Source organism: Peromyscus leucopus, chromosome 7 (genome assembly GCF_004664715.2).
Source record: "Peromyscus leucopus breed LL Stock chromosome 7, UCI_PerLeu_2.1, whole genome shotgun sequence".
In the NCBI taxonomy this organism is placed as follows: Eukaryota; Metazoa; Chordata; class Mammalia; order Rodentia; family Cricetidae; genus Peromyscus; species Peromyscus leucopus.
This window is the reverse complement of record NC_051069.1, coordinates 102996552-103022899: the sequence shown is the minus strand read 5'-3', so window position 1 is coordinate 103022899 and position 26348 is coordinate 102996552. Positions and strand designations below refer to the sequence as shown.

Below are 26348 nucleotides of genomic sequence, written 5' to 3'. Positions count from 1 at the left end.
TAGAATTTTATGTGTGAGTGTTTTGCCTGCATATATGTATGTGTCCTAGCTGCCGAAGAATTCACTGTAGACCAGGCTGGTCTAGAACTCACAGAGATCTGCCTGCCTCTGCCTCCTGGGTTCTAGGATTAAAGGCACGTGCTACCACACAGAGATAAAATAAATAAAACTTTAAAAAGGAACAATTATCTGGGGATGGCTTGGACTTGGATTGTTTTGAAGTTCCTCAGGTGTCACTCACATGCAGCTAGGGTGAGGACCCTAGTCCTAAGATATCTGTTCTTTTGTTCTCTCACCCACAGGGATATAGAGTACCAGCCATTGCTGATCAATGAGGGACACGCATGAAGCCAAAGCCAAAACACTAGGCCCTCTCTCAGAAAACTGAGGCCTAAGATGCAAATTCTAGCTCAACATCTGTCTTCCCCAGCCCCGGAAAACAGCTGACGACCATTTCCCCAGAAATCAGAGGCAGAGAAAGTCAGTCTCCTACAGAAAGCAAGTGAAGAGAGGACTTGGGACTTGGGAGTAGAGTACTCCAGTCTCCCCCTTGAGGCTATGAGTAACAGGCTTAAGAGAACTTGGTCTTTGTTTCTAGAAGAGGACCAGAAACTTACAGCTGGGTCCTCATGTGACTGTCACCTGCAACCTGGAATGTCAACATACCTCTAAAAAGCCAACCCAGGAGGTAGAGATGTAGCTCAGTTGGTAAGAGTATTTGCCTAGCATAGATGAGGCCCTGGGTTTGCTCCCTGGCCCTGCACAAACCAAGAATTGTGGTACACACTGTGATCCAGCACTTGTGAGTGGAGAGGAGGATCAGGACTTCAAGGTCACCATCAGCTACATAAAGAGTTTCTGAGGAGAAAAAAAAAAAAAAAAACAACTCTCAAAGCCAGGTCACACAAAGCATTCTGTGTCCCCAGCAACACAACACACAGCCTTCCCCATTCTCCGATACAATTCATGTAGAGAGAAGTCATTTTTTTTTTTTTTAATTTTCAATTTGAAGAAGGTTGCAGACCAGTTCTCTTTGCAGAGGAATCAGCAGCCTTGAGTTCCTACAACTTGTGGGTTTAGGCTGTGTGCTGACTTTGGGAGCATAATTGCTTGTTTTCTTGTCTATGAAATGGAACAAGGAGTACCAAGCCGGCCAGATTGTCAGAAGAGTAATAAAAAGGCTATGAATCATGACACAGATGTTGTAGAAATGCCTCTCGTGAATGAGTCACCTTCTACAGGAGGTGTTGATGACAAAGAGATCTCCAGAGAAGTGTTGAGATCCAGTCTGTCCACCTTGCCCGTGATGCAATCTTGGGTAAATGACTGAACCACTCTGAGCCTCCAGATTCCACAGTGCAGATATGGGTTGACCACACCCACTTTGCAGAATTTCTCTGAAGGTTAGATGAAATTATGTGTAAAGATATGTTTCCTTTCCCTCTTATCCTATCTCTACATTCAGGAGACAGAGGCAGGAGGATCAAAAGTTCAAGGTCATCCTCTACAGCATAGTGAATTGGAGGCCGTCTGGGCTACATGAGACCCCGAACTAAAAAAAAAAAAAAATTCTTGAAGGAGAGAAGTGGACCAGGAGAAAACTAGTTCTTTGCTACACACAGGGAATAAGGTAACCCAAAGATCCTCTATATTTTGCCTCACTCAATGTACCCATGCTCCTTGTATTATGGAGCAAACCATTTCTAGAGATGGAGATAAATAAAAACACTCACTTGTGAAGCTCCAGCTCAATCATCTAGCAAACCAAGCAAGACGCCACAGTCTCTGGTTTTGTAGAAGGCATGTTTCTCTCCATCCTGGCCTCTCCATCTTGGCCTCTCCCGGGTCCTGTTGAACGATTACTATCTGCCAGTCACTGGGCACAGTCTCATCAGCTCTTCTCTGCCAGCTCTTCATGCCCCCCAGAAATGGGACACTAGTACACCACTTTGAAAAGCACAGCCATCAAGGGGCGCCCCTGCTCCCTGTCTGCACCCTGACTGTGCCAGGATCTAACTGGTCCCTCCGGCCACACACACTCCAGGTGAACAAAGGGGATGAACTCCTGCTGCTCGGTCACTCAATAATTCGTCTCATTTCAGCCCAGGCAACCAGAACAGGGCCTTACAAGTCAGGTCCAGATCCTTTCCCACTTCCCAATACAGCAGCCGCATGGAGACCAGGGACAGAAGGAACAGTTAGCTGCCTCTAAGCAAAAGGGGGGGAGGATTGAAGTTTGGGGGGCTGGGGAGATGGCTTAGTCAGTAAGTGCTTGCCAGGCAAGTGTGAAGCCCTGAGTTCAGATCCTCAGAGCCGGCGTAAAAAGCTAGATGTGGCAGCATGCCCCTGTCATACCAAGATGGGAAGTAGAGGCAGGGGGATCCCTGGAAGCTCACTGGCTAGCTGACCAGCTTAGCTTAGCCATCTTGGCAAAACTCCAATGAGAAATCCTGTCTCAAACAGGAAGCAGAAGACATCTGAGGCAAAGGACCCAAGGTTGTCCTTTGCACTTCACATGCATGTGCACGCACACACACACACACACACACACACACACACACACACACACACACGAGTGATTCTTTGTTTTGCAAACACACAGACAACAGAAATACTGAAACAATCCTAGAATGCAGTTTACCTCCTGTTTGCTGGGAACTCTTCAAGAACGCATAAATGTACTCTCATACACCTTTGCTGTTGTGTTGGTTTCTTGCTGGTGAGTCTGGATAAGGACCTTAGCCGACTTTAAATTCCTGGGGGGTCCATCACCTCTTTGCAAACAGTTCGTTGTTTATAAACAAACATCTAAATATTTGTTGGTGCCCAGGGCACAAAAGAACCCTCCAATTAATTCTTCCCAAAGCAGAAGTCCTTGGTAAGCAAAAAAAAAAAAAAAAAAAAAAAAAAACCACTCTGTAATTGTTTGAGAGTTCCTTTGGCTAGAGCTTTCAGGTGAGGCACGTGACCAGTATAATTGCTGCTTCTAATTCTCCTGTCCGCCGTTTGGTGTGCTTCTGATTGCACAGCAGGTCCTGGGGTGTGGTCAGCACTGGGAGGGCAGCACTGTTCACCCAACACCTCAGCTAGGAATTCAAACGTGGGCGCCTCATGAACACTAATGAGTGAAAGGTGCTGGCATCAGGACTGCCAGCTGAGCTGTTTCAAGCACTTCCTCCCGGACGGAGAACTTAGAATTGTCAGCGCCACTAACAGGGCTTTCAGGACTGGTCCACAAATGTTCAGCAAGGCGCTAGCAAAAAGCACACGGGGTTCTGAGCAGCTGCAGCCCTCCGGCTTGATCCAATAGGGATTCTGGTTTTGCTGTGTCCGAGTTCTGGTTGCATGCTGAGGCACTGGGGTGTGTGAGGATGTTCTGTGGAACTTCCGGCTGCGTTCTGTGAACTTCGTCTGTGTTCTCTGGCTACACCTTGGTTCTGTGAACTTCTGGTTGTGTCCTCTGGAACACCCCGCACTGTTCTAGGGAGCGTCTACTGAGGCTCTTGCCAAGTTAACTGGCCTCTTTATGGAAACCAGGGTCTTTCTCTCTTAGACCTCACTGGGAGACATGGTTGACCCGTGAGTTACCCTCTGCTTGTGACTGTCCTGCTTCCTTGTTGGATTGCAAGACATGTACCAACAAAACTGACCTTCCCTCAACACATCTCCATTAATATCTGCTCTGCAACCCTGCATGAGGCTGTTCTAAGCCTCCTGCTGGGAAAAACCCACCAGTACCCTCCCTTCACTTACCGGAAATCTATATATTATCTGTGTTTATCGAGTTTAATTTTCTGGTGGCTTGTGTAACTAACTGCTGAACAAAAGTAGCAAGTGTGCAGAGCTTTTGAGAGACTTGAGCATTTTAGTCCCTAAAAAGATTGTAAACTGGCCAGGCGGTGGTGGCGCACGCCTTTAATCCCAGCACTCGGGAGGCAGAGGCAGGCGGATCTCTGTGAGTTCGAGGCCAGCCTGGTCTACCAAGTGAGTTCCAGGAAAGGCGCAAAGCTACACAAAGAAACCCTGTCTCGAAAAAAAACAAAGAAACAAAAAAGATCGTAAACTGAATCTATCCTGTGTGGCACATGCAGGGTCTTTTTGGGTAGCCAAGGATGGCCTCTCTGTCCTGCCTCTGCTGCTTCCTAAATGATGGGACTGCAAGTATATAACACCATGTCCAGAGCTAGGAATTGAACCTAGGACTTCAACATGCTAGGCAGGTGCTCTGCCATTGAGTCTCATCCCAAATCCCCTTCCCTATCTCAAACAGTAGAATGTTTGCCAAGGGCTGTCTCCAACCCTTCCTCTTAGCTGAAGAGTTCAATTAATGAGCAGGGAAGGAAGGCTCACTGATTTCCACATGCAAGGCGTTTCTGTTTGAAGAACTGTGTTTCTTCTATAATTTCCTCCTCTAGCCTGTCATTCTTTGCTCAGTTGAATCTGAACAACCCTTGAAAACAATGTAAATATTTTCTCCCCTGAAGAAACTGCCCTAGCCCAGGCTGATCTTGCTACCCTCCTCCTGGGCAAAGTTGGTCTTGGCCCATTTGTAGCCTAGTGGGGTACCAGCCATCCCTGCTGAATCTCATTCTCTTGATGATATATTCCTTCAGGGAAGAGACTGTGTCTTATTTTCCAAACTGTGTGTTCTAATAGCGAATGACACACCAGAGGTAAATAAAGTTTGAGACTCTGAATGCAGATAAAAACTTTAGGGAGAGCTGGGCATGATTGTCACGCCTTTAGTCTTAGCCCTCAAGAGGCAGAGGCAGGCAGAGCTCTGTGAGTTCAAGGTCAGTCTGGTCTACAGAGTGAGCCAAAGTTACATAGTGAGATCCTGTTTTAAAAAAATAAATAAATAAATAAATAAATAAATAAATAAATAAATAAATAAATAAGAGGCAGGTGGTGGTGGCCCACACCTTTAATCACAGCACTTGGGAGGCAGAGGCAGGTGGATCTCTGTGAGTCTGAGACCAGCCTGGTCTACTGAATGAGTTCCAGGACAGCCAAAGCTACACAGAGATACCCTTCCATGAAAAAAACAAAACAAAACAAAAACACAAACAAACTTTGAGGAGTCCATCTTCTTCTTGAGACCATGACCTTAATGAAATTTTAAGTTTTTGTTTGTTCGTTTGTTTGTGTGGTGCTGGGGATTGAACTGCAGGCCTTAAGCCATACCTACAACCTCAGGAAAAATTTAAAGCTATATTTTTATTTTACCAACATATAGTAATCATAAATATTTATGGATTGCAGTATGGCATTTCAATACATATACATGATGTTTGATGACCAGATCAAGGTGACTAGCTTCTATCACCTTGGACGTTCGTTATTTCTTTGATGGGAAACCCCAAAAATCCTCTGCCCTAGCTCCTTGAATATATTCAGTTAATTATTGTCAATCATGGTGTTCATGCTACGGAATCAGACACTATTCCTCCCGGCCAGCTGTACCCACAGCCAGCTTCTCTTCGCCCCTCCCTCCCCACACCTTTCTATGGCCTTGGTAACAACTGCTACTTTCTCTGCTTCCCTGAGATCCTCTGTTTAACTTCCACACTGAGTGAGAAGATGTAGTATTTGTCTTTCTGTGTCTGACTTATTTCATCTTAATGCACCTCCAGTGCGACCCATGCTACTGCAAATGATAGAATTTCACTCCTCCTTCTGCCGAATAATATCCCATTGTGTATATACGGCACATTTCCCTCTGTTGATGGGCTGTTTTCAGCTCTTAGCTGTTGTGAATGGTGCTGGAATAAATGTGCAAGTACAGGAGTTTCTCTGATATACTGACTTCATTTTTTTTTGCAGATAGACCTAGTAGTTAATTAGTGTGTGTGTGTGTGTGTGTGTGTGTGTGTGTGAGAGAGAGAGAGAGAGAGAGAGAGAGAGAGAGAGAGAGAGAGAGAGAGAGAGAGAGAGAGAGAGAGAATATGCATGTGGAGGCACTCTGGAGGCAGAGCCAGGTGGATCTCTGTGAGTTTGAGGCCAGCCTGGTCTACAGAGGGAGATCCAAGACAGGCACCAAAACTACACAGAGAAACCCTGTCTCAAAAAACAAACAAACAAACAAAACAAACAAACAAACAAAAACCCCCAAAGGCTTATTTACTTCACTTTATTTATGTATATGTTTGCCTGAATGAGTTACGTGCACAACACCTCTGCACAGTCTGTGAACGCCAGAAGAGGGGTTGGATCCCCTGGGACTAGATTTTCAGGTGGTTGTGAGCCTTCGTGTGGTGCTGAGAATCAAATCTGGGTCCTCTGTGAGAGCAAAGAGCAGCATGTTCTCTTACCACTGAGCCATCTCTCCAGCCCCAATCCACCCCACACCCGATCACCGTGCATAGAGCATCTCCCCAGCCTGGAACTCACCACGCAGGCTGGACTGGCTGACCAGGAGACTCGAGTGCCCGCCTCTGCCTCTCCAACTCTAGGATTACAAGTGTGTGCCCACACTCCCAGCTTTGCCCTGATCTGTTCTCATGCCTAACCTGAACACACTTGGATGGGAATACCACAGGAGTGAGTTGTATTCTGCTTAGTGCATCAAATCAGGAGGTTCATGGGCTTCTATCCTGCAAGGTTTTGAAATTCAAGGGGGATGGCGTTTTCTGGGGAATCTTTGAGATGATGTAAATGGTCTTTTCCTCGTCCTACTTGCACTCACTAATCCTGCCATCCATCCATGCTTCTTTCCTGAAATAGCCACACTTAATTTAAAACAATAGAATAATTAAGAGAAATAAATGATAGGTAAACCTCTGAAGACAACCTTATTTAAAAAAAAAAAAAAAAGACTGTGCCATGGTCTTTTCTTAGGTAGCAGGCAGAAGCCTCAAAATGTCCACTAAATTATTTAAATTACTGTTGACTTCCAGGCACTCTGAACCCATGAGAGGGCTGTGTCTTATTTGCTTATTGAATATGGCCTTGCAACTAGTCCATGAGGATACATCCCATGTGAACTAATGCCCTGGGATCCCTTGGCATGTTACTGCTCTTGACCAGTTCACCCTGGCCCTTGTGCCAATTAGGATGTACCTATCTGGAGACTGGTATGAAAGTTCATCTTTATTTTAAAATTTTTATTTAAAATTTTTAATTTTTAAAATTTGTTTTAATTTTTAGTTACATATGTGGGAGAGTGGGATTGTGCGTGAGTGTTGGAGCCTTGGAGGCCAGAGGCATCAGATCCCCTGGATCTGGTGTTACTGGCCATTGTGAGCCATCTGATATGGATGTTGGGAGCCAAACTTGAGAGTTCTTTGCAAGAGCAGCAAACACTTTGAACTACTGAGCTGCCTCTCTAGCCCCAGATGAAGTTAGAATTGTTTTGTTCTGAGGCAGAGACTCACTGTGCAGTTCTGGCTGGCCTGGAATTCACTATGTAGCTATGTAGACCAGGGTAGCCTGGAACTCTTATCAATCTGCCTAACTCTGTTTTCTGAGCGGGAATAAAGACGTGAACCACCACCACACTTGGGTGTTTTAACTTTGTATTCATATTTGGGGTAGGGCTGTCCCACAGCATGTATTTAAAGGTCAGAGGACAAACCACAGGGATCAGTTCCCTCCTTCCACTTTGTCGGTCCCAGCCTTGGTGGCAAATGCCTTAATCCAGCAAGCCACCTGGCGGGCTCCGATGATGTCCCTTCCATCTTTTAGTTCTTCAATTTTGTGTTCCTTCCGATCTCACCTCTAAGTTCTGTTTGACGTAAAGTCCTCAGGGAAGAGTTTCTTAAATTTGCAGAAAATATAGTTGGCAGGAAATCTAATTGAAACAGATTGAAGCTATTTATTACCTTTGTTTATCTCATTAGTAGATTAGGAGGAGATGGCTGTAACTCTGTGAGGCTCCTTCCATGCAGAGGTGACCTTTGTTTTTCCTGTTGAAATCTGGGCTGGCTTTTGCCAGGAGAATAAGTTGTCTGTGTGTTTTGTTTTGAAGATGGTATGTATCCTGAGGGTCTGGGCCTTAAGTCCCTGCTTGTGAGAATTCATCTTTAGGTTATTTTACTGGATTTAGAATCACCTAGGAGACACACCTCTGGGTGTGTGCAAGAAGAGTCTGCAGGGAGGTCTAACCAAGTGGAGAAGACTCACCCTGAACATGGGTGGCGCTATTCCACAGGCTGGGCACCTGGACAGAATAAAGAGGAGAAAGCCGACTGAATATGACCACTTGCCTCACACTCCTGCCACCATACCTCTCCTGTCATGGCAACTGTACCCCTCCTCAAACTCTGAGTCAGTGAGCCCTCCCCTCAAGTTCTTTTGTCAGGGACTTTGTTGAAGCAACAAGAAAAACAACTAACACACTGCTGTTGGCCCTCTCAGTAGTCTGAGGCCACCATGCTGTAAGAGCCCAGCTTCCTGGCGATGCAAACCCGAGTGAGAATGCTGTGATGCGTATGGGAGGGACACCTCTTGGACTACCCATCCCAGCCAGTGCCTGGCTGAGAGCATGCCAAGCCTAGCTCCAATTCATAGCCAACAGTTTCCTGAGCAAATAAAATGGTGATTTTTAAGCTACTGATGTTTAGAATATTTGTTACACAGTAATAGCCCCCCACACACATATATTTATTCCACTATAGGAAATTAGTATAATTTATTGGGACCTAGCTCAGGGTATTTGTGTTATATGCTGTATATGTGTATTTATTGGGCCTGGGAAGATGGTTGGTAGAGAGGAGAACTTGCTGCATAAGACTGAGGACCTGAGTTCAAATCCTCAGCACTCATAAGAAAGCTTGGTATGGCCACAAACTTGTCTCTAACTTCAGTGCTGTCAGAGGTGGATACAGGGGGATCCCTGGGGTTTGCTGGATGCCAGCCTCACTCCAGGATCAGTGGGAGACACTGTCTCAAGGGAATAATGCAGAGAGTACCAGAGCACAACACTGAATGTCCTCTTCTGGCTGCATACACATGCACACCCACACACTCTACATAACAGTCACACACCCCATATACATGCACACACAAAGAAAAAGGCATATATATTTATTTTACTTTTTAAAGGTTAATTTTTTGTTTCTTGTTTTTATTTATTGAGACGGGATTTCTCTGTGTAGCTTTGACTGTCCTGGAACTCACTCTTGTAGACCAGGCTGGCCTTGAACTCGGAGATCCACCTGCCTCTGCTTCCCTAGTGCTGGGATCAAAGCCCTGACCCACCACTGCCCAGTTTAAGATTTATTTTTATGGTTCTGGGTGGTGGTGGTGCATGTCTTTAATTCAAGCACCCAGGAGGCAGAGACAGGCAAATCTCTGAGTTCAAAGCTAGCCTGGTTTATAAGAACAAGTTCCAGGACAGCCAAGGCTATACATAGAAACCCTGTCTCAGAAAACAAAACAAAGATTTATGTATGTGTGTTGTGTCTACATGAACACCCACAGAGATGCAGGTACCCAAGGAATCCAGAAGAGGACATTGGATCCCCTGGAGCTGGAGTTATAGGTAGTTACAGGCTGCTTGACATGGGCGCTGGGAACCCAACTCTGGTCCTCTGTAAGAGCAGTAATTGCTCTCGGTGGCTCAGCCATCTCTCCAGTCACTAATTTTATTTTCCTAAATTAAAGAAAAGCCAGAATTCTGAAAGCCATCTGGCCCAAGGATCTCAGAAAGGGAGTGTCCTTGGTATTATGGAGATAAAATTGTCAAGACTTTCTGTATGGGCTATGTGTTCACACGCTACCTTAGACTCCTCCAGACCCCCACGTCTCTCCCCCCCACCCCAGGCAGTATTAGCGGTGGTGGCCCACGCTGTTAATCCCAGCACTCAGGAGGCAGAGGCAGGTGGATCTCTGTGAGTTCGAGGCCAGCCTGGGCTACACAGAGAAACCCTGTCTCAAAACAAAACAACAATGAAAAGCAAACAAACAAGAGAGCTTCAGGTTTTGGGTTTTGTTTTGTTTCGTTTTGTTTTGTTTCTAGTTGGGGGTGGGAGGGGAGACCGGGTCTCACTCTGCAGCCCAGCCGGCCTCAGACCCTTTGTGGAGGAGCCCAGGAGGACATCAAACTATCTATTTTGAGATAGGCTGTCTGTATCCAGGCTCTTACTGAGCTCACTATGCAGCTCAGACTCTTGTTTGAAACACTGTAGCTTTAGGCTAGCTTTGACCTTGTAGCCATCCTCCTGCCTCGGTCCCCCAGTGCTAGGATTATAGGTATGAGCCACCACCCTGGAATTGTTGGCCTGTCTTTGAGACTCTTTATCCCAGATTTCTTCCTAGGGAGGCTCCAGGCTTAAACCAACTCCTATTAGCTTGCTATCTGTGCTTTCTTTTTGGCTCTCCTGATAGAATACGCCTGACTACTTTTTAAACCTGTTATGCCTCCACTTTGAATTCAAAACTGTATTTTACTGGATTATTTCCTCCCCACTTGGTGGGTTCAGATAAATTGTCTATTGTCACTCTTCACAAAACAGAAGGACCGGCACAGGGACTGGTTCTTTTTGGCCAGCGGTCCATCATCCATCAAAGCTCTTACCTTGTTTTGTTTGGAAACGCAGGTGGCACCACTGAGGCCGGCAAAGCAGAGCCAATAACTTTATGATAATTACACAAGCACCCAGGTTTCAGCTTAGCATTCACCTGACGGGCACACCGCTGCCACTCAGTGAGATGCCCACCTCCTCCCCGCTTACCCCAGGAAAGCACAGCTAGCTTGTCATAAACATCACTTTGCACAGACGGTCCCTTTCAAGCTTATTTGAAACAAGTTGCTGGGGTTTTTGTTTGTTTGTTTTGTTTTGTTTTCCCTCTCCAGGGCTAATGAGGACAGTCACAGTGATGCATCTTGACCAGGGACCCTGGACGTCTCTCCACCTTCCATCTTCCGCTCTATGCTTCAGCTAGTCCCCGCCAGAGTTGTGGAGAGCGCCTGAAAGTGTCTCGTTCTCACAGCCCAGCAATTAAGTTAGTTCCTCAAATTGTTCCAGACAGGAGGGACAGGAAACAGCACCCGGCTTTCGGCGGCTGCAGCGGAGGGCCTGAGAACTGTCCACTGTCCAAGCGGCCTCGCATCGATCCCGGGTCTAAGGTCCGGTTGGATCACAATTACGGCCTCCCTCCCCCATCCGCCTGGCTGTCTGAGTCCCGGAGCCGCCACGTCCCTAGAGGCCCGGGTTTCCTTAAGAGGCCCTGCTGCCAGTCCGGCCAGGTGGGAGGAAGCAGGTCTGAGCTCCGTGGCCCTAGGTGGGCGGAGCCTGGTTGTGGCCGGAGAGAGGAGGGGTGCGACTAGGAGGTGTCGCTCACTCTTAGCGTTCCCTTTGCGCGTCCCTGCACCCCTGCGAGCTCTCAGTCCCCGGGCGACAGGTGCAATGGCCGCGCGGCTGCGCCCCCGCGGGGAGGTCCCCGAGTGCCCGCCCCCACCGCCCCGTCTACGCCCCTCCCCTCTCCTCCCCTCCCCCGCCTCCCGCAGCCACCGGTTGCCAGCGATCCCGCTGCCGGGTCCCCGCGGAGCTCCGGAGCGCGCGCGCCGACGAGTGGGGACACTCGCGGGCCTGACCCCGGAGACCACCCCGGCGCGCCCGCCACCCGCCGGCCGCGATTCCCTGTCCCTGGCCGGCGACCCTGGGCCCAGGGAGCTCGCTGGGTGGGGGTAGGGTCCCCGGGGACCCGGGCCAGCTTCGGGCGCGACGATGGAAGAATCGCAGCGCGCGCGCTCGCACACGGTCACCACCACCGCCAGCTCCTTCGCAGAGAACTTCTCCACCACCAGCAGCAGCTTCGCCTACGACCGAGAGTTCCTCCGCACCGTGCCGGGACTCCTGATTGTGGCCGAGATCGTGAGTGTCGGACCGGGTCGGGCCGTGGGAGGCAGGTGGACCCGGCTAGCTCGCGCGCCTCCAGCTCCGCCCACCGAGCTGGCTCCGGTCTTCCCGCGGGCTCCGGGAACGCTCTTGAGCTCAGCCTCGATGTCTTTGTAAAGTGCAAAACTCACATCCAGGTTCTTGCGCCTTGCACTCTCTTGGGGACCGACGGTCGTGACCCTCAGGATGTCTGCTGTGGGAGGCTTCCCAGCTTGCTGTTTTCTTTCGAGGATGGTGGCCTATCCCGGGAGCTGGATACTCAGTGGGCTTTTATTGATCTTGGGTGTCTGGAATACCTAGGGCCTCCCTCACCTGATGTACACGTGCATGGGTCCCTGAAAACAAAGCTTTTCTCAAACTGACCCCTCCACAGTGCTGGGTTGCAACCCAGAGTCTCACGTGCTAGGCCGATGCTCTACCACTGAACCGCGCCCCCAGCTCTAAATATTTCCCTAATGTTAGTTATAAAGGGGAAAAATTCATTTTCGTAATTATCCTCCTGTAGTCAGATGGAGATGAATCAAGAAAATTTCCCTGAACAAATTCCAAGAATCCCAGCCTCTTGGAGAACCTAAGGGCTGCTGTACCTTACCGGAGCACATCCTGGTGGGGGCTGGGCACGTGCCTGGGAGGGGGCAGGGCTTGCGCATTCTCTCCCTTGGAAGCCGGGCCTTCCGCCTGGAGTTGCGTTGACAATGAGTGGCGGCCACTGTCTATTGTCTTCGCCCTCTGCCAGGGTGTCAAGTCCTGAAGGAGCGTCCGAGTTCGTGTAGTCCCTGCAACGCTCCCTTGTGAAGGTGGTTGCAGGAAGCTCCTTTTACACGTGAGGAAACCGAGGCCCAGAGAAGGGGAGGAGTGAAGCCTCCCCGTGGGTGGTGGAGCTGAGATTCAAATCCATGCCTGCCCTTTTCTTGGTCTCTGCTCTTACCTACTAAGGAGATTCGACTACACTGTCTAACAGGGGATCCCCTTCTGTGGAATTGAAATCTAGCCCCTATGAAAGTGGAGGGTGCGGGGGAGGCGGGGGCGGTGATCGTGGTGTAGAGTGGCTGAGGACTTGGGTGGACCCTCTGAGAAGCCTTCAGCAACACCTGAATGGATCCTGGGAGCTTGCTGGCGCCACAGTCTCAGATCCCAAACTCAGTGAGTCACTTTCCCAGTGGTCCCCTTGCACAGAAAGTTGGGAAGTGTTGGCTTAGCTCATTTCCCAAGTGGCTGGCCCAGCCAGCCCTGAGGATATCTGCAGCCGTAAGAAATAGCCGAAAGTATTGGAGTCGCCGCGCAAGGCCTGGCGTTAAAGAGCTCAACAAATATTTGCTGTGTGAGTGAAGGAGTTGGCAAGCTCTCCTGCTTCTGCAGAGCAAACAAACCGCTCAGGTGACGGAGCTGGGGGGCGGGGGGCTTCTGGCGGTGGGCCTGGACCACCACCACTTCCTGGTTTCTGATTTACAACCCACGTGCTCCTGTTGCATACTTTTTCAGAAAATATAAGAGCAAAAGAAGAAACGTAAAGGACCAGTCATCCCAACACTAGAAATAACTACTGTTGATGAGTTGCCATGGGTCTCTAGATTGCGATGAGCTTTTTGAGAAAGATGGGAACCCTTGTAAATAAAACCGTCCTCAGTATGTGTGCATGGGCATGTGTGAGGATGCTCGATCATCTCGGCACTTGTGGAGGCCGAGGAGTGACACGGAAGTGTCTTCCTCTATTCCCCTCCTTTATTGGGCTGGGGGTGCGTGTGGAGGTCAGAAGACATGACAGTCGATTCTCTCCTCTATGTGGGTCCTTGGATTGAAAGCAAGTTGTCGGGCTTGGAGGCAAATGCCTTTGTCCACGGAGCCCTCTTACCAGCCCTCCACCTTCTTTTCTGAGACAGAATCTCTCACTGAACCCGGACATTTGGTGAGCCTTTGGGATCCAAACCCTGAACACTGGCGTTATAGGTGCATACCACCACACCCAGATTTTTCATGGGTGCTGGGGGATCCAAACTCAGGTCCTTATATTTGGGCAGCAGGCTCTTTATCCACTGAGCCATCTCCCCAATCAGTACCTGCCTTTGTTGAACAGAGCTAACTGTGCCTGTTTTAAAAGTCAAATAACCCTTGAGCTAGGGGATGGCACACACCTTTAATCCCAGCACTTGGGAGGCAGAGGCAAAGGCAGGTGGATCTCTGAGTTCAAAGCCAGCCTGCTCTACAGGAGTTCCAGGACAGCTGGGACTACACAGAGAAACCCTGACTCAAAAAAATCAAAATAAATAAATAAATAAATAAATATGAAACAATAGGGAGCAAACCCCATTTCCCAGCATCTGTCATTCAAATTGCTTGTCTGGCCTCTTGGGGAGGAGGGAGGGGCCGCCGCTCAACCTGACACTCAAGGCTGTGTCATGGTAACTCTTATGTTGAAACCAAATTATAGGGGTTTCTTTCCTTTTACAGTTTTATTACAAGCTAGTAACAGCCGGGCTACTTGACCTGCGAATTGTAGGATGCTGCAATCTTGTAACTATTACAAGCACTTGAAACAGAATCAAGGTGATTGCAACAATCTCAGCTAATTGAATCCTTCCTATTATTGGTGGCTTTCAAATGAATTATGGCATCCATGTCATAACGATAAGTCCCCTTTATTTCCTGCGCTGTCACAAGCAAACTTGGCTGAGGAAGCACAGATTGGGTGGACTCAGGGCCAGGGTCTAAGGCACCATCTTGTCAGCTCCTGAGCAATTTCCACTTCACAGAGGTCTCTTCGGAAAAATCAGAGAAAAAAGAAACTCTGAAAGGATGAACTGCTGCTCCCCACGGTGGTTCTTCCCAGGCACGGTGCCCCTCCTCATCTGTAAGTGGGGAGCATCTTGAAGTGTGATTGCTATAATGCAGGGGGTTCTACTGCTTGGCTAGTGCCCCACGCAGGCTAGGGATGCCAAACATCTTGAAATGTGTGGGATAGTTCCAGCACAAAGACCTGCTGTGGGCCTACTGTTCGTGGGTAAGCACTCTTGGTGAACCATTATTTACCTCTTAGGGTATGTTCTGGAATTTCTTAAGAGTACGCTACTTATCCATAATTTTTAGAAAATGTAGCCCCATCAACGACTCTTGCTGGGGCCCTGGTGGTTAATGGGTTGTCCGCTTGACAGGAATTAATCACCTGGGAGACAGGCCTCTGTGCTTGTCTGTGAGGAAGTTTCTAGATTGGGTTAATGGTGATGGCAAAACTCCCCCTGACTGTAGCAGCGGCCTCCCTGGGGTGGGACCCCTGACTGAATGAAATGGCGAAAGCGAGCTGAGCACTAGCATGCACTCCCTGCTTCCTGACTATGGACGCAGTGCACACTGCTGCCTCCCGCTTCTGTCCCCATAATGCACTGTACCCCGGAGCTGTGAGCCCAACCAGACTCCTCCTCCCTGAGTTGCTTTCCTCTGTCTCAGCATGAAGAGAGCAGCTAATACAGCGACCATCCAGGCTGCCCTGCTGTTTGTCTCCCAGATTCGCCCTGCTCTCACCCAAGAGGCTGACCGGGGACACAGAAGGACCGCTGTGCTGGCTCTCATGTGCTCTTGTTTTATCCAGTGAGACAGCGTGAGAAGAGACTGGATCTAGGCACCTGTGCCCCAGGATTCCTGTCTGCCCAGCCGTCTGGCTGGCAGTTCTCCCCATCCGCTGTTTGCTCTGGCTTCCATACCTGTTCGTTTCCCCTGCTTCCACATCTCTGCAGTGTTCTTGTACCCGGCTTTCCCAATAACACCGGTGTCCAGCTCTGTTCAGATTACTTCATCCGAGCAGGCCTTTCTTTCTTTCTCTCTCTCTTTCTTTCTTTCTTTCTCTCTCTCTCTCTTTCTTCTCTCTCTCTTCTTCTCTCTCCTTCCTTCTTTCCTCCTTTCCTTCCTTTCTCCCTTCCTTCCTTCCTTCCTTCCTTCCTTTCTTTCTCTCTCTCTCTTTCCTTCCTTCTTTCCTCCTTTCCTTCCTTTCTCCCTTCCTTCCTTCCAATGTGGAATGCTTCACAAATCTGTGTTGTCATCTTTGTGCAGGACCATGCTAATCTCTGTAAGTGAGCACATGTCCTGTTTCTTGCTGACACTGAATACCTTTTTTCATGTGATTAGCCCCATTCCTTTTTTTTTTTTTTTTAAGATTATTTTATTTTTAGTCAGGTGTATTCACCTGTCTGTGAATGGGTTTGTGCACATGAGTGCAGGTGCCCTCAGAAGCTAGAGGCGTCAGCTCTCCTGGAGCTGAAGTTACAGGCAGGTGTGAGCCATCCAGTGTGGGTGCTGGGAACTGGGTTATAGTCCCCTGCGAGAGCAGCAGGTGCTCTTAAGCACTCAGACATCTTCCCAACCTGCTGCGTGTATTCTTAAATTTTTATTCTTTCACAATAGTGTATCATGTACTTTGGTCACATTTGCTCCCTCTTATTCCTCTTTTTCTTTCTTTCTTTCTTTCTTTCTTTCTTTCTTTCTTTCTTTTCTTCATTCACTTATTCCCCCCAGCTTTTTTATTTTCCTTGTTTTGTGAGACAGGGTCTCACCATGTAGCCCTGGCTACACTGAAACTCACTATGTTGACCAGGCTTGCCTAGAAATACAAGAGATGCACCTGTGCCTGCCTCATGAGTTTGGGGATTAGGAATAAAGGCATGTGTCCCCCTTACGCTATTCCATTTTTTTAAAAAGCATCCGTTATTATATAATTCCTACCTCCCTGACCAACTTACTTTTGTCTTTTTAAAAAATATTTATTTATTTTATTATTTTATGTGCATGGGTGTTCTGCCTGCATGGGTATTTAGACACCACATGTGTGCCTGGTGCCTGAGGAAGCCAAAACAGAGTTAGGTCCCCTGGAACTGGAGTTACAGATAGTTGTGAGTGGCCGTGTGGATGCAAGAGCAGCCTTGCTCCTAATTAACCCCTTAACCAACTCTCTAGGCCCTGCTTACTCCATTCTTTATGATCACATACTGTCCCAGAACCATCCAGACTCCTGCTGTTGTAAATGTGCTTGTTTCCTTCTTTGAACAACGTTTTTGTTTGTTTTTCGAGACAGGGTTTCTCTGTATAGCCTTGACTGTCCTGGAACTCACTCTGTAAATCAGGCTGTCCTTGAACCCTCAGAGATCCGCCTGCCTCTGCCTCTGCTCCCTAGTGCTGGAATTAAAGGTGTGCACCACCACTGCCTGGCTTTGAGCAACATTTTAACAAACATCCTTAAAGCTAAATGAATCTCTCTGGCCAGGTGGTGGTGCGCGCCTTTGATCCCAGCCCTTGGGAGGCAGAGGTAGGCAGATCTCTGAGTTCTAGGGCAGCCTGGTCTATAGAGCAAGTTACAGGAAAGAATATGGGTCGTTTTACTCTTAGAGTACTTAGAATCCATTTTAAAGAATGAGGCCATGGTGGTCATGCGCTTCATAAGGGGTGCCTGTGGGAGCAGGGGTAAGGGATTATTGACTTACTGAGGACTAGGCCTCCCCTCCCCAGCACCTGTGGCTCTTTAGGGAGGGGTGGGGTCTTGGGCAGGTCTCAAGCAAGTAGCCACAGCTGCTGTGAGTTTGTGGGTCCAGCAGTTGCGTTGCATATCCCCATCCTCGGGCTCTTACTTCCTGCCCCTCCTGCTGTACGTGAGCCTTAGAAGGGGTGATACAGACGTGCCACGTAGGGTAAAGCATTCAACTAGTCACTTAGTCACGGCACTCTGACCAGTTATGAGTCTCTGCATTAACCACCACTCACTGCAAACAGAAGGCTCCCGGGCCCAGGCTGAGGAGGACAGCACTAATCTGTGGGTACAAACAGAAATATTTAGAAAGTATGATACCATGTCCATTTAGCAAAATAACGATAGTGTCCCCCCTGGGGAGGAGCGGGAGGGGTCATGTCCTCCCTGGCCATGATTTTGTGACCAGGTTTAGCTTTACTGAGATCTAACTCATTTGTAAAGTTGACCTTTTATAAGGTATACAATTCAGGGGACCATAGATGATTATAGGTTTGGACACATTGTCCCCATTAGCTAATTGGAACTTCACCTCATTAAAGAGCATTGTACCTGCTGGCAGTCACTCCCCATTCTTGCCATTTGTCTGCCTGGGGGAATCATTAACCCACTTTCCTTCTTGGTGGGTTTGCCTGCTCTACACATTACGGATAAATGGAGCCCTTACTCTTCAAAGGCTGTCATTGAGCGTCATGCTTCCTAGAATCATCCATGCAGTCTACAAAATGCTTGTTTCACAAGCATGAGGGTCTGAGTTCGGATCCCCAGCTCCTCATAAAAAGCTGGGTGAGGTGGCACGCGCCTGTAACCCCAGTGCTAGGGGGTGGAGACAAGTGGATCGACAAGCTTACTGGCCAGCTGATGAGCTCCAGGTCCAATGAGAGACCCTGTCTCAAAAAAAAAAAAAAAAAAAAAAAAAAGGGTGTAGAGCAATGGAGGAGGACATCGGAAATCATCCTCTGGCTTCTACATGTGTACCCATGGGCATGTGTACATGCATAAACATGTATAAAACACACACACATACACACCAACAGATGTCAAGATACAACCATTCTGTGGAGTGTCTGAGTATTTTATTATTTCTGTAGTCAAATGCTGCTCCACCCATTGATGTGTACATGATTTGGTTTATGCATTCACCAGTTGGCAGACATTTGAGCTGCTCCCATATTTTAACCATTATGAATATGACAGTAAACCTTAACGGACAAACTTCTGTAAAAGACAAGGTTTTGTTGTTTGTTTTGCTTATTCTTTGGGGCATTTAGCTAAAGAAATGGAATCACATGAGGTGACTCGGATTAATGTCTTGAGACTCAGTAGACTGTTTCCAAAGCTGCCGGGTTGCCTGCTGTCCATCCAGGCTATGAGGCTTTCGTTGCTCACCAAGGGCATTCATTCTTTCTAGTCATCCTGCTGGGTGTGAAGCGATCCACCATTGTGGGTTTGGTTTGCTTTTCCCTGCAGACCAAACTCCCTGAGCAATCTTCCTGTGTCTTTTTGTCGTGTGTGTGTGTGTGTGTGTGTGTGTGTGTGTGTGTGTGTGGTTTTTTGAGAAATGTCTATTTAAATCCTTTGCTAATTTAAAAAATAATTTGTGGCCGGGCGTTGGTGGCGCACGCCTTTAATCCCAGCACTCGGGGCAGGCAGGTGATTCTGTGAGTTCGAGGAGCTGGCTACAAGTGAGTCAGAAAGCGCAAAGCTACACAGAGAAACCTGTCTCGAAAAAAAAAAAAAAAAAAAAAAAAAAAAAAAAAAAAAAAAAAATTTGTGTGTGTGTTTGTGTGCACATATGTGGATGTGCATGTCGTTGTGGGGGGTGAACATGCCATGAGTGTGTACAACTTCTAATGTCCTCCTGGTTTGGAAACAGGGTCCCTCTTTGGCCTGGAGCTTGTATAACAGGCTAGCCTGATGGCCACTGATGCCCAGGAATCCTCCAATCTCTGCCTCCCCAGCCCTGGGATTATAAGCAAGCATTACCACAGTAGGCTCCCCCCCCCAAAAAAAAAAATATAAATCCCTATAGCAAATGCCTTTAATCCCAGCAGAGGCAGGCAGATCTCTGTGAGTTCGAGGCCAGCCTGGTCTACAAGTGAGTTGCAGGAAAGCCAGAGCTACACAGAGAAACCCTGTCTGAGAGCTTACAAAGTAAGCGTTTTACCGACTTGATCTGTTTCCCCAGACCTGGTTTGCTTTTTATCCTGAGTTCTCTCTGTAACCTGCTATAAATTCCTCAACAGCTCCACACCTTGAAAACTTTTCTCCCATGCTATGAGTTGATATTGTTTTTGTTTTGTTTTTCACTTTTCTTGATAGTGTTCTTTAACATACATGCACTGCTTATTGGGATGAAATCCAGTTTTTCCTTCTTTTATTCTTACAGGTTTAGTTCTTTTTATTTTATGTGTATGAGTGTTTTGTGTATGTATGTGTGTGCACCTTGTCTATGCATGGTGCCTGCAGAGGTCAGAAGAAGGTGCAGAGCCCCTGGAAGTGGAGTTACAGGTGGTTTGAGCCACCTTGTGGGTGCTGGGAACTGAACCTGGATCCTCTGCAAGAGCAGCCAGTGCTGGTAATTACTGAGCCGTCTCTCCAGCCCCCGGGTTTTCATTTTGTTGTATGTGCATTTTGTCATTTCCAGGAAATCTTTACCTAATTAAGTCATAGGCATTCACTGCTGTGTTTATTCCGAATTCGTTTTATGCTTTTTTTATGGTTAAGATTTCACTTCAGAGCCAGGCAGTGCAGTGTTGGCACACCTTTAATCCCAGCACTCGAGAGGCAGAGCCAGGCGGATCTCTGTGAGTCTGACCAAGAGAGACTCCAGGACAAGCACCAAAACTACACAGAGAAACCCTATCCTGGAGGGGAAAAAAGTTATTTCACTTGAGTCTTTTACATACACCTGTCCAGTTGTCCCAGCACTTGTTGACAAGCTGCCTACCTAGGCATAGACTCAGCATCTCTAATGTGAACTGTGCTTCGTGGCGGGGGCGCATATTTGTTTATTAGTGACAGTGCCTCTTGTATCGCAGGCTGGCTTCAGCTCACCTTGTAGCAATGATGATTCGGCTCCCGATTGCTGGGATTACCGGCATGTACCACCACACCTGATTCACATGATGCTGTGGACTGAACCTCAGTATGCTAGGCAAACAATCTACCAACAGAGCTACACCTCCAGTCCTTTGTTTTTGAGATGAAGTCTCCTTGTGTAGCCCAGGCTTCAGCTGTCCATCTTAGCCTCAGCCTCCCAAGTGCTAGGATTCCAACCACCACACCTAGCAGGATTATAACATTAAAGAATCTCCCCCGCCCTAGACAGGTTTCTCTATCTAACAGCTCTAGCTATTCTGGAATTCACTCTGTAACAGGCTGGCCTTGAACTCACAGAGATTCACCTGCCTCTTCCTCCTGAGTGCTGGGATCACAGGTGTGCACCACCACTGTCCTGCTAAGAATCTTAAAGGTTAAAAACCACAGTAAGAAACTGAGAGACCTGCTTATTTTACCACGCTGAGTTTATTTAGACTTTGTAAAAGATTAATAGAATGATCTAGCTACGGTTGTGAATGATTCGACTTTGCAGTCCAGTGGAAAGATTACATCAACTTCAGTCCTGTAAGGCTTGAGCCAAAGAAATCCTGAAAAACCTCGGGGTGGTTGATTTTCCAGAGGTCTGAGCTTAATGACCTGTGCTGAGAAACAACCTTGTTTCTTATCTCACCCGCTCTTTCCTTCCCATATCCCAAATCTAATTATAAGAAGTTCCGTCTTAGGGGGGACAATAATTCAGAAGAAAGATAGCTGTATTTATTTAAAAATCTGCCTTGTTTCTAGAAACAGCTGGAGGCAGCACAGAATTTTTGAAATTATGGCTTTAAAGGCTGCAACATGAGATCTCTATCGGTGTCTGAGATCACTGTAGAGAATAAGTCTCGACCGGAAGTACTAGCCTTGAGCAGGCTTGAAGGGGCCCCTAGAAGCAGACGCTCCTGGGTGGCCATCACTGTGGCTGCAGTCAAGAGGGGAATGCTGGTCTTACAGTCCTCGGGCCCAGGTTTGCCTTAGAGGGAGACAGCCTGTGGCTCTGTTTTCTGTCTCGCCGGCAAAGCATTCCCTTAGAGTTGGAGATGTTTGAGGATGTCTATCTACAGTAGCTATGTTGAATAGTCGGTGGGGGGGGTCAGTGTGGCTCAGAGAGCTTGCTGTGCAAGCATGAAGATGAGTTCAAATCCCCAGTGTCTGCATTTGGGGGGGCGGGGGTTGAGACAGGGTTTCTTTGTGTAGTTGTGGTGCCTGTCTGGATCTCGCTCTGTAGCCCAGGCTGGCCTCGAACTCACAGAGATTCACATGACTCTGCCTCCCGAGTGCTGGGATTAAAGGCGTGCGCCACCACCGCCCGGCTCCCCAGTGTCTGGGTAAAGAGCTGGCACCTGAGCCAGGCAGTGGTGGCGCACACCTTTAATGCCAGCACTTGGGAGGCAGAGGTGGGTGGATACAGTGAGTTCGAGGCCAGTCTGGTCTACAGAGTGAGTTCAGGACAGCAGACTGTTACACAGAAAACCCTCGAAAAACAGCAAACAAAGAGCTGACCCTGAACCCAGACGGAGGCTATAGGGTAGAGACAGACCTGTACTCTGGCTCAGGCCATCTGAGTGATGTGATGCAGACAGCACAGTGTATGTACACTCCCCTCCCACTTAGATCTAAGGCCTTTAGCCTTCTAGGACTTCCGGTGGTTTCCTTTTCTTTCTTATTCACATCAAGACCTAATGTTTATATGCCGGGTAGCTATTGCTGATTTTTTTTTTTAATTTCTATTATTGATTACATTGAATTGAGAAAAATGGAGACAGGTTAGTCTGGTAATGTCAGTAGATTCCACTTGTGTTTCTTTCCCACTTCCAGACTTGATTTGTGTGTTAATTCCTGATTGGCAGTAGTATTGTCTTTTCCACTCTCAGAGCAAGATTACCCCACCCTCCTGCCTTTCTACTTCTTGAGACAGTTTCATGTAGCATACATAGGCTAGCCTTGAACACCTCATCTTCCCTCCTTCACCTCCCAAATTCTGGGATATACAACATCTGGCTCGATGCCTCCTCCTTTTACCTGTTCATCTGGAATATCATAAAGCATTAAAACACACACGCACACACACACACACACACACACACACACACATAATCAGTATGGGGGCGGGGGCTGTGGGATGGCTCAGTAGGGAAAAGGTACTTGCTGCCTGTCTTAGGGTTACTAATGCTGTGATAAACACCATGACCAAAGCAACTTGGGGAGGAAAAGGTTTATTTGATCTACACTTCCACATCACAGTTCTTCACTGAAGGAAGTCAAGACAGGAACTGTAGCATGAATCTTAGAGAGTCTTATTAATAAAACAAACCCGGAGTCAAGTATTGGGGTGAAATGCTGAATGGTCAGAGAGAGAGAATAAGCCACAGCTAACCTCACCTGGCCAATTCCTCAGCTGATCTTGTTCCCTCAGACTGGAAGCCTCTGTATCCTCATATCCGAATGGTTCTCAGCTGAACTCTGCTGCTCAAAACCTAAAAGCTTAACCAGCCAAATGCTTCTAGTTTCTGGTCTTCACGCCTTATATATCTTTCCTTTACCATCACTCCCTTTGATTAAAGGCTCCTTTTTCTGGGATTAAAGGAGTGTGTCACCATGCCTGGCCATTTCCAGTGTGGCCTTGAACTCACAGAGATCCCAGATGGATTTCTACCTCTGGAGTGCTAGGATTAAAGGTGTGTGTGCCACCATTTTCTAGCCTTTGTATCTAGTGGCTGTTCTGTCTCTGAACCCAGATAAAGTTTATTAGGGTGCACAATATTTTGGGGAACACAATACCACCACAAGGAACCTGGAGTGGCTGATGCAGAGGCCATGGAGAAATGCTGCTTACTGGCTTGCTCCACATGTCTTGCTCATCCAGCTTTCTTATAGAACCCAGGCATGGCAGCCATAATAGGCTGGGCCCTCCCACATCAATCACTAATTAAGAAAATGTCTTGCAGACTCTATAGCAATGGAGGCATTTTCTTAATCAAGGCTCCCTCCTCTCAAATGACTATAGCATGCGTCAAGTTGATATTAAACTAGCCAGCACACTGCCAAGTCTGTTGACCTAAGTCAACCTATGGAAGCCACTAACAAGTGGAAGGAGGGTCTGGAGAGATAGAGAGATAGAGAGATAGAGATGGCCATCAGTTAAGAGTGTTCAATGCTCTTTCAATGGACTCTTTCCCAGAATCCACATTTGGTTGCTCACAGCCACCTGTAACCTCAGCTCAGGGATCAGATCTTTTCTGGACTCCACAGGTATCCTCACACAGACACACATATAAACAAACAAACAAATGAATAAATAAGCCTTTAAAAAATGTTTTTAAGTTGAAGAAAATGACCACAAAATTGCCCTCTGACGTCCGTAAGTGCTGAGGCGTGTGTGTGTGTGTGTGTGTGTGTGTGTGTGTGTGTGCACATTATACACACCCACATGCATAAACAATAGCAATAATTTTAAAAAGGTTTTGGTTTGGGAGTTGTAATTTTTTTCCCATTTTGGTTGGCATTTGTTTTTACTGTTTTGAGACTTAGTCTCACTGTATAGCTCTCACTGGCCTGGAACTTGCTATCTAGACCAGGCTGTCCTGGAACTCAGATCTACCTTCCACTGTCTTCTGAGTGTTGGGATTAAAGGCATGTGCCACCACAATCAACAAAATAAAGTTTGGTGTTTTTTTTTTTTTTTTTTTTTAATAAGCATACACAGCTTAAAGAATAGTAAGACAATTAACCATATGCCACCTAGGTTTTTGAGGTGTGTGCTGTGTAACAGAACATCTAAACCGTTAATTCATGAAAAATGGGAATTTATTTCCCATGGTTCTGAAGACTGGGAAGTTAAGACCAGGGGAGTGTGGCTGAGAAGAGTTAAGAGCTCATCAAGCAAGTTTGAGGACCCAAGTTCAGATCCCCAGGACCCATGTAAAAAGCTGGGTACTGTGGTGTGCATGTATCACCTCAGCACAGAGGGAGGCAGACACATGGATCCCTGGGGCTCCCACACCAGGCAGCCTAGCCTACTTGGCAGGCTCCAGGCCAATGCAAGCCTGTCTTAAGATACAAGGTGAAGCTGAGTGGTGGTGGCGCATGCCTTTAATCCCAGCATTAGGGAGGCAGAGCCAGACGGATCTCTGTGAGTTCGAGGCCAGCCTGGTCTACAGAGCAAGATCCAGGACAGCACCAAAACTACACAGAGAAACTCTGTCTCAATCCCCACCCCCCAAAAAAAAGAAAGAAAGAAAAAGAAAAAGAATTGTTGTGGGGTTGGGGATTGCCCTGGGTTCGGTCCTCATCTCTAAAAAAAAAAAAAACCAAGGCGAAAGGCAGGTGGATCTCTGTGTGTTCTAGACCATCCTGGTCTACATAGCAAATTCAAGGCCAGCCAAAGCTACATAGTGAGACTCTGTCTCTAATATTAATAATAATAATAGTAAAATTAAAAATATGACAGTGTCACATCTTGAAGGTTGTCCTGCCCTCTCCCTGGGTGTAAATACACCCATGTGTTTGTTTGGGTTTTGTTTTGTTTTCTTTAAGCATTTTTAATCTGTATTCTGTAATGTTTGAAATAAACTTTTTAAGAAGGAATCCTCAAAAATAGACGTGTTTGCACTTCCTAGTGGGTAGACTGGGGTTGTGTGCAGTGGGTGCCTCCCAGGGAAATGATGCTATGTATTGTATCCTTCTCAGTGTAGGGTGGTGAGACCAGCAGGGCGTCAGTGTCTCGTGATTAATGAGGGCCTGGGGATGTGGCTCAGCTGGTAGAGTACTTGCCTCACATGGGAAGTCCTGGGCTCCAGCCTCAGTACTGGGCATGGTGGTGCAAATCTTTTTAATCCCAGTACTTGAAAGATGGAGGCAGGATTATCAGAGTTCAAGGTCATCTTTGTCTGCTTAGTAACTTTAAGCCCAGCCTAGGCTACATGAGATCTTGTCTCAAAAACAAAATAAAACAAAACAAAAACCTGAATGTGGCCTTTGTTTTCTGGGCAGAAAAGACACACGTAGTCTAGGTATCGTTAAGATGACTCATTTTGAAATCTCAAGGACGATAGACTTGCATGGATGGATACCTTCCCCTACAGTTGGTCGATTTCATTCATTTCCATTTCCCACGTGGATAACACTCAGCTGTTTTTCATTAACGTCTACAGCTCTGTCATAATCCATTTTATAACTATTCTATGGTTGGCACCTTCTCTGTGGTGACTGAGCGCCACCCTTCAGACTGGTGATTTCCTGTTCTGTTCCTCGCTCTTTCTCTCTTCATCTGCTGGTTACCCTTGTCTATTCCAGGGGCTCCCCTAGCTACGGTGCATAATTAATGCATAAGTTAGCCGTAGTTTCGCCCAACTCCTAAACAAAATGTTCCCCACAACTGCAAATGGGATAACACCTTTAAAAGTCACCGGAGTCAGTTAACTCACAGGGAGTTGCCCCTGTAGAGTGGACCAGAGACATTTCACATCCTGTCCCTCTGTGACCCTCCCCAAGGTGCTAGACCCGACCCCTAGAATGTAACAGCTCCAAGGTAGATGGGGACAGTGGGATTAATTTCCTAAATTATGACTTCTTTCTTTTTTTTTTTCTCTTTCTCTCTTTAAAAACAAACACTATGGCTTTATAGAAGATACCTTCACTGATGTGCTGAACTCAGAGACCCATTCTCTCTGAGGACCAGAGACCCTTACCCTCTAAACTTTATAAATGTGATGTTTCCTGCTCTGTTGGTTATTGAGGCCCCTACCTTCCCACACCCCTCTTACCCTACCTGCCCAGAGTGGCCCCTGTTACTAAAGAATGTTTCACCTGAGTGAATATTTCATCTGATTCCTGTTGGGAAGAACTTTTATTGCCTAACGCGTTTCTGTTTAATCCATGACCGCCTGGGGGAAGCGTCATCA

The 26348-nt window shown here is 47.3% G+C and overlaps 1 protein-coding gene across 1 annotated transcript in view; it reads left to right on the top strand.

The window, feature by feature from the left end:
- The first annotated feature begins 11468 nt into the window (after window positions 1-11468).
- Window positions 11469-26348, top strand: part of Cmtm8 (CKLF like MARVEL transmembrane domain containing 8) — a 57724-nt gene continuing 42844 nt past the window's right edge. Inside the window, exon 1 of the mRNA XM_028892997.2 lies at window positions 11469-11816. Coding sequence (XP_028748830.1) covers window positions 11670-11816 — 147 coding nt within the window. The 5' untranslated portion in view covers window positions 11469-11669. The remainder of the gene's footprint in view (window positions 11817-26348) is intronic.